This window comes from Ruditapes philippinarum, unplaced genomic scaffold, assembly GCF_026571515.1.
Source record: "Ruditapes philippinarum isolate M1 unplaced genomic scaffold, ASM2657151v2 ctg3495_1_1_1_1, whole genome shotgun sequence".
In the NCBI taxonomy this organism is placed as follows: Eukaryota; Metazoa; Mollusca; class Bivalvia; order Venerida; family Veneridae; genus Ruditapes; species Ruditapes philippinarum.
The window spans coordinates 194,055-202,908 of NW_026853797.1; the positions used below are offsets into that span (position 1 = coordinate 194,055).

General features: G+C 31.1%; 1 protein-coding gene across 1 annotated transcript; it reads right to left on the reverse strand.

Moving 5' to 3' along the window:
- Positions 1-5,003: 5,003 nt before the first annotated feature.
- LOC132737923 (ankyrin repeat domain-containing protein 40-like) lies at positions 5,004-8,849 on the reverse strand. The gene is made up of 4 exons (XM_060725302.1): positions 8,651-8,849; positions 7,465-7,613; positions 6,676-6,855; positions 5,004-5,810 (listed from the first exon to the last, which is right to left on the reverse strand). Exons 1-4 carry the CDS (start codon positions 8,776-8,778, stop codon positions 5,497-5,499), a joined length of 771 nt encoding a protein of 256 aa, XP_060581285.1. The 5' UTR covers positions 8,779-8,849; the 3' UTR covers positions 5,004-5,496.
- Positions 8,850-8,854: the final 5 nt, after the last annotated feature.

The following is an 8,854-nucleotide window of genomic DNA, read 5'->3' on the forward strand; positions in this document are numbered from 1 at the left end:
TTAGAACCTATTGAAGGGCCCCCGGGGTATTTTAGATATTTTTCAAATTTTGTGGCCGTAACCCGGTTAACTCCTAAAAAGGAACCCATATTTAAAGGGGGGACCCTTACTGCACTAAGGTGATGACCCTTTATGTAAGGGACTGGTTTCAAAATTCCCTTCCCCCATCTAAAAGCCCCCCATTAAAAATGGTTTAAAAATTTAAAAAGATTTTTTTACAAATTTTCCCCTGGTTTGGGGATTTTTCCCCAAATTTAAAAAATCATTTGTTTAAAAATAACTTTACTAAATAAAAGGGTGGGGTAAAAACCACAAAAGTTAATTGTGTTTTTTGGGCCCAAAATTTTATGGTTTTTTTACCCCCTTTTCCCCGCATAAGGGTGTTATTTCCAAACCCCCGGAAATTTACAGGGTTTTTCATTAAGGTGGCTGGGCGTAAAAATTGGGCTTTTTGATGCTTTTTTTAGCATCCCCTTTTAAACCCTTTAAAAACATATTTTTAAGATAAAATTTAAAAAAATCCTTTTGGGAAACCCCCATTTTAAGATAATTGTCTTAAAATTTAAAAAAGATCGCCTTGGAAAGTTTTAGTAACAAAAACCCCGTGTGTTATTGCACAACTTTTTAAATTTTTCAGTGCCGAATTTTAAGTGGTTTTGGGCCTTTCCCTTTTAAATTTTTATTGACCCCGTCTGGGTATGTCTTGCCAGGGCTCATTTTTCCCCGCCTAAAATGAAGTGTTTCTGCCTTCCCGAAAAAGTTTAAATTTTCCTTTCCCTTTAAATTGGGTTTAAAGCCAACAGAAAAAAAGGGCACCCGTAAAAAGTAACTGTAGGGAAAAATACAAAGGGGCATGGCTGATTTAAAGCCCAAATTATGGAAAAAATTTTAATTTTATTGGCATTGTAGTTTTACCCGAAAAAGGGCCTTTAAAGTTTAAAAAATTTTAAAGGATTTTATTTAAAAATTGTTTTCATTTGGGTTAAAGGTTTTTGGATTTTTGGCCCCACAAACACAATTTAGGTCATATGGCACTAAAACAGGAAAGATGATTTTGGCTGACCTCTGGTATACAAACTTAAAGTGTCATCAGGGGTAAAAACCACCTCATCTGCTTGAGCTAAGAGATGAAAAGACTGGTAAGAAATTCATCCCATTTAGTCGCCCCTTACGATTATGCAGGCTAAACGGTGGCTGCAATTCTTATGTCTCAACCCATCAAGGAAAAACTTAAGCCACAAGGGGAGATTTGGAATACTGTAAGCTAGATATATAGGAAAAACATGAAACACAAATCTTTCACAAGCACAATATCTTTATTTTTGGTAAAAATTTTAAATATACATTATATTAAGATGGATTTTTAGAATTTCAATGATCAATAAATACAACACAAGCTTTTCTTTATGTTTCTCTCTAAGTTTAATGCACAGTTTATAGATACCCGTAACAATAATGGATGGTTTCTTGTTAGTAACAGGGGCTCTGAATATTTAAGGTGCACAGGGTTTTCATTGAAAACTGATTGGCGATCCATATCATCGGTTGAAATGCTATTTTAAATCGGTTGTATTTTCAGTCTGTAGATTACAATATCCCCCTTGACCAAATCGGCTGTTTTCATTGGCACAGCTGTTGCCTCAGATAAAAAATAAAAAACCCTTTTATTCATTTACCCTTAAAACTTTATTAAAAGTAAGGGAAAATCATTTATGCTTCTTTAAAGGTTTTTGGTTTTTTTTAAAATCCCCTTACCAGGGGAAGGTGTCATAAAAATTTTCCCCCAACCCTTTTTGGTTTTTAACCTTTTCTGTGTTCCTCTGTGCATATTTTAAGCACCCGGGCCCGGCACTGGAGTAGAATCACCCCAATTTTTTAAAAATTGTTCTCTCTAATTGCCCTGGGCCCCCTTTTTAGCTATTCGGGGCAAAATTTTTCTTTTTTTTTGAAATTTTAATTATTTTTAAGGGGGATTACTTTTCTTTTGTACATGAAATTTTTAGTTGGGTTTAACCCCAAAGTATGACCAAATAACTGTCCCCATATAATCTCTTAAGAAAAAAAGTCTAAAAAGGGACAATTTTCCCAGAAGTTGAAAAAAATTTGATTTGTTTTGGGCTGTTTTTTTGCAGAATTTTTTTTAAAATTTTGTAAAACAGGTTATTTTTATTTGCAATAGGGGCCTAATTAATCAAGCCCCTTTGGTGTTAGGGTGTAAATGCCCGGTTCTTGTTTTAGATAATTGAAGAAAGTAGGTTGTTCTGTCGTTTCATGAAATAATTATTTTTGAATGTGTTATGGCACATTTTTTCTTTCACCAATATGAAAAACCATACCCAAAAATATAGAACATGTACATTTATTAAATACCATGTATTAACATTAAAGGAAAACAACTTGCAGGAAACAAAATTCTTAATATTATGTAGACATATTCAACTACTGCTTAACAAAATACATGTATAATGACATATAAAAATTTACATCATGTTTTATGATTATGGAGCTGTGCTTGGAAAAAAGCAAATGTGACACTTTTTTAAATACCCAATAAATTCACGACAATTTAGTGGCAAATGAAAAAAAAGTTTCAGTTTTTAGCTTTCAAAAGAAATAAAATTAGGGTAAAATTCCCCAAAACCAAAAACCAATTTAAATCTTCCAAAATAAAAAAAAAAAAATTTTTTTTAAAAATTAAAATTTTATCCTAAAAGGCAAAATTTACAAATTTAGCTATTTTGTTTCCCTTTTTCTTTTTGAAATTCATGGTTTTGGGCCAAAAAAAAGATGATATTTATTAATTAAGTAAAAAAGTAGATAGGAAACCCATTTACATTCAATTCAATGGACTTAAGCTATACAAATAACAAATAATGCAGTTCAGAAGAGAAAACATATCAGTTTTGAAAATAGTATCTATTTCAAATTTATAAGAATTCAGACTTTTTCCACCACAAAAGTGCTTATCAGTTGGGACAAAAAAAATGGGATAGTTCATTGTATAGGTAAAAAAAATCTCAATATTATGTTGTTTTTTTGCTTTACAAAGAGAGTATTGGTTATTTAAAATGACCATGACAATAAATTGGCCATAACAGTAACTGTTGATTGAAGTAAATTCAAGTAAAAATATTTCATTTAGAAAAATATGGATGGGTAAATTGTTTTGATATGCAATACATTTGTTTAGCAAATGTTAAAAGAAAATGTGCTTTTTTGTAGATGATAATAACAACATTCATTAACAAATAAAATATAAAATTTAGTAATAAAAATAACAGTAGCATAAACTTAAAGTAGTTTTTAACATTTGGTTTGATTTTTATTTTTGCTATCCCTTAGGAAAAGAAAAGGGGAGAAATGATAGTTTAATAAGGTCTAAAGGTATCACTCAAACCTTTTGGGTTTGCACCCCACTTTAGCACCATGTCAACTAACACCTTAGAAACTGGTAGTTTTGATTTTCACTTTAACAGTATCAAAATTAAGCCAACAAAGTTTTTTTCCACAATTTTGGGGCGAGGGGGTTTTCCTGTTAAAAATCAGATTTTTGGTGCAGACTGGACCCATGCCCTACTCTGCTGGGTGACCAAATTTAAAAATAATCAAAACCCTAAATATCCCTTTTAAAACGATAATGAAAATCTTTCATAATAAACTTTAAAAAAAATTTCTTTTAAGGGGAAAAACAAACAAGAAAAGGGTTTATCACCCAAAAATTAATTTAAAAAAAGGTTTAAAAAAATATACCATTCCCAAAAATTTTTAAAATTCCCAAAAATTAAAAACAAACCCCAATTTTTTTTGTTTCCCAAACCCCCATTTAAAAATTTTATATTTAAACCCAACTGTCAAATCCACTTTCGATTTTTTTAGGAAGAAGGTAAAAAGGGAGGAAAATGGGATATCTGATTTTAATTGAAAATTGTCAACTTGATCCATGAATCACTTATAACAAATTGTTAAATGGTAACACTGTAAGCTCCAGTTTTAAAGTTCTATTTATACATAAGAAGAAAAAAAAAATAAACAGGGAAAAACAAGTTGTACACCAATGTATATTTCTTCACAAGCAGTTACAAATATTGTGAGAAACTGGAAGACTAAATTAAAAACAACAACAACAACAAGAAAACCCATTCAATTTTTTCACACTTGCTTCTATTCCAACACTGTCACATATAGAATGTGCAATCATCACATACAGTAACATTTTAGCAATTGCAATGACTGATATGCCTTCATATAAAAGCAGTATGCCTCCAGATTCATGCTAATTTTCATGAAAATTCTAAAAAATGTTTATGTAATTAAATATTTCAAGTGAACAAAGAAAGTAACTTTAATATTGCAATAGCACTTATAATCCACTTTCATTACCAAAAGGAGGTCAAAATAAGCAAAAATAGCTCTTACTGCATTACACAGTAGAAAAAATTATGCAGTAGAAAAATAAGAGTGGCCATATGGTTAACACATCAGACTAGTAATATCTAAGGATTTGCTGACCGCATGGGTTCAAACCCTGTCAGGGGCAACCGGTGTTTCCTTGAGCAAGGAACTTTACACTCAATGCTTAGTACTGGTTGGTTCCCGGAACGGATTTGAGAGTGTTTCAATAAGCTTTTAGCTTCCAACACAATCAAATTAAAAAATAAATTTGTATAAACTAATCACACATAACATTAAAATTATTACATGAGATTCTTTTTACTTTTCTTAAAATCTTAGTACATTTTTCTAAAGTTTGATTTCCTTGGTAATATGTTTGCTCTTCTGGACGCATGCAGCTTTAAAATCTACACAAACATGTTGCCAAACACACAGTTTAAACCTTAGAAATACTTTCCAATAATATTATTAACTCCAAAATCACTACAACTTAACTATATAAAAAAACAACCTTTAAATTTTGTGGTCCCTCAAATTCAGTAACAATGCTATAATAGTGATGAACAATGCAAGTACATGTACAAATAGCTAAATTTTATTTACACTTGCTAGGAAAAAACGATTAAGTTTAAAAATGAAACATTTTACATAAATAAGGTAATAGTTGGAGACAGTTTGGATTTGTATGGACAATTAAATACTGTGATAGGTGAATAAAGATTTAAATAAATAAACACAAAAATGAATATTTTTTAAGAAAAGCATCACATTAAAGTTTTTAATCTAGGTAAGTAAATAGATTGCACTGTGTAAAACATGTTTTAAATCTTAAAAAAAATGTCTTTTTTAAAATTTTATAAGGTAGAGATTAGAATATCCCATTTTCTAACCAAAATGAAAGTAACCATTATTGAGAAAACAAAAATGAGATACTTATTTAGTTATTCTAAACAATCTGTGATGCAGAAATTACTTATAAATGTTCATTTATGATATAAAAATATCAAAATACTGATAAAACAAAATTTTATTACTGCATCAATACTGAGCTTAATAATTTTAAAGTCAATAAAAAAACTAAGTTCAGGGAGTATAGAATAATATCTAATACAGTATTTGTTCATGTTTAAAACCATCGCTGCCCGACACATCCGAGTAGTTCCTCGACATCGCACTCATCGCCTTATTGGTCAATACAAGTTCAAGCTCCTGATAGTCAACCAATCGCTGAACATCCTTATCTTTCCGTATAATAGTGTTAGGTAATTTTCTGATCTTGTGTACCAAATGACGATCGACTCCGAGTTCTTTTGTAAGTAACGACATTAATCCTTCATACGTTAGTTTACTGCGAAGAAGTTCAACCTCGATAAAGTCTCTTTCCATTGAATATGCCACTCTCGATTTCAGCACTATCTCTGTAACATTAAATCAAAATGAACGTGTTTCAACCTCAATAAAGTCTCTCCATGAAAAATATGCAGCTTAATTTCAGAATTATATCCATAAACACTACTGTAAAATAAATATTATACAAATGCATGTACAAATATTTTGAATAACCTCTCCAAAATTATATATCTTTATATATGTATACTTGGGTTAAATTATCATGAAACAAACTCCCCCTGATCATCATGAAAATATGTCTTCTTTAAAAAAAAATGCGAAGCAAAATGTTGACAGTGACAGGAAATACACTACGGCGTTATTTACCTTGTTTATATTATAGTAAATGGGTGCTGGGCAGTAATTTTGTTCAAGATGATCAAGGAGAGGTTACTTATGATAATTTTGACCATTATTGGCAAGGCAAATGTGCCAAATGCCTCTGGCCACCATGAGTTAGCCCAGTAGAACAGGGTCCAAGGTTATAAAGACATACTCTTGGCTCTAACTCAAATCTCAGGTATTTGATTAGTCAGAAACTGCCACAGAATTACCACTGACCAATAAAAATCCTGAAATTTGAGACAGATCTAAGAAACAAATTTTATAACCTTGATGCCAGGCTTTATACTCTTTGCAACTCAATTTCTGTATTTTGATTTCCAACTCCCTTATACAAATGGACTGTCAAAATTTGAAGACTGGCAGAGTCCATTACACAAATTCAACAAGTTAAGGGTTAATTTGCATGTAATACACTGTAGTTACCATTTCATTTTGAAATTTGATTTTAAATCCCTCAAACTATGAATGGAATGTTCCAAATTCAAAGATTGGCATATTCCATTACACAGATTCAACAGGTAAAAGGGTTAATTGTCATGTCATAGTTACCATTTGGGTCTACTGGACCTGCATTAGCCTGCACAGTATGTTGCTGGTACTGGACATGCCCGTTTACATCTGGAACAGGATTTGGTTCGTCGGCCCTGTCTTTTATGTATGGAAACACCGGATGCTTCAGGTAACTAGGGAGAATAGGCAATGAAGCACCCTCGGCAGCATTACCAGAATCTGAAATAAACCTTATTAGGTAATATTTTCAGGTGAAAAACTCATTGTATAATACCAATAAAATCTTTAATCTGGAAGACATAAGTCATAAATTTTTGTTATCCCAGCTTAGATTTAAAAATTCTGATGAAAGTTTCAGGACAGGCACTGAAGCAGGTAACCTCCAAACATGGGTTGTCATCATTGTTTTACCCAAGGAAGTATATTTATGTTAATGGTGGTATTTGATTAAAAAGTTTACATATATGTTCAATAAAGATACATGCATAATGACATTTAATATGTAAAACAATAAAATACATAATTTTATATTCATTTACAGATAACTGATTCTCACAGTGGATCTGCTTTCAACCTCCATAAGATATTAATTAATTTACAAGTTTTGTTAGCAGATTTATAAATTGGAATATTTGTCATGAAATTTTTTCATTCATATCGGGTTTGAAATCAGACATTAAACATGTATGATATAGCCTTGGATCATCAGAATATTAAAATATGTATATTGCTCCAAAGACTTGAAACATTGAAAGTCTGGGAAGTTAATACCCTCCCTGCCAAACAGAATTTTGAAGCAGGAGTAAATATAATATTACTAGTACTTACAATCTAGAATATGGCGTATTTCTGCAGTGTTTGTCAACTGTGCTGCCAATTCTTTATTGGAATTCTGTATGGTTTTGTCAGCACCTTTTGATAGAAGATACTTGACAACTGCCACATGATTTCTCTTGCATGCCCAATGAAGAGCAGTCCTTTACAAAAAAATAGAAAATGAACTTTAATGATTTCATAACTACAATATGAAAAATGTTTTTTGTCATGCCCACACCTTCAAGTCATATTGCCACTTTCTTTTGTTTTCCTAAGGTGCCCCTCCTTGCATTATTACAGGTTAGTAGAACCACAGACTTTACAAAACCTAGCTACAAAGAAATTTTCTATATAATAAAGTTCTTTAAATAAAATACATAATTGGGCAATTACATGTGCATGAGTTTAATAACAAAAGTTAAAGTCCAAAAAAATGTGACATGACAGTGTTTTTTTTCTTTATATAACTACTACCCTAAAACGGTACCATTCCCAATAGAAAAAACACATTAAAATTCCCAAATTCCCAATTTCCAATGTTAAATTCCCAAACTGACTGTTCAAAATGCCCACAAGGCAAAGTGATTTTCCTAAAATCATTTAAATCCAACATATTCATATAAATCACCACTCAATAGTTCTATCTAGACAGTGGAAGCTGTTAGCTATCTTTATTCATGATGTCTAATCTCATTTGTAGCTGAAAAAATGCATTAAAAAAATTCCCAATTTTAGTCAAAATAACGCATTTTTTCCCAATCAGTCTGGTACCGGCACCATTCCCAAAGTAGAGAAAAAAAAACGCTGCATGAACATATTACTTCATGTTTTATATTTATTATTGCGACATGTTATTTCTGTTATCAAGGCGTTTCTTTTTCAACATAACATCAAAGTACATGGTACAAAGTAACATGGAAAATGACAAATGTAAAAAACAAGATTAATTAAGGATAAATGTGAAATAGGTTTAATGTATAGGTCATATAATTAGGCCTTGATGAGGTCCACATAGCTTATTCTCAAATTATGTAATCCCTCCCTCATACTTCAAAACTGTGTTATTGTATGATGAACAGATGATATGAATATATACCAAGAAGTTTTGTATATTACTGAGGCAAAATTAAATTAAAATTCAATAGATGTGAATTCATATAGGTATGCAGAAACACTGGTCAAATTTTATTGAAATTACCATCCATTTATGTTATTTTGTGAATTGATATTTATGTTGCCGTATTCGATCAACTTCTTAAGTTGATCAAGATCACCAATACAAGCTGATTCCCTTAGTTTTTCTTCTTTTTCTGCCTCTTGGTTCATTTTTCAATATTTTTTGTTGCAGTTGTCTGTTTACAAAATAGCATGAAGAGAATTTAACACAACACCGTCAGTGAGT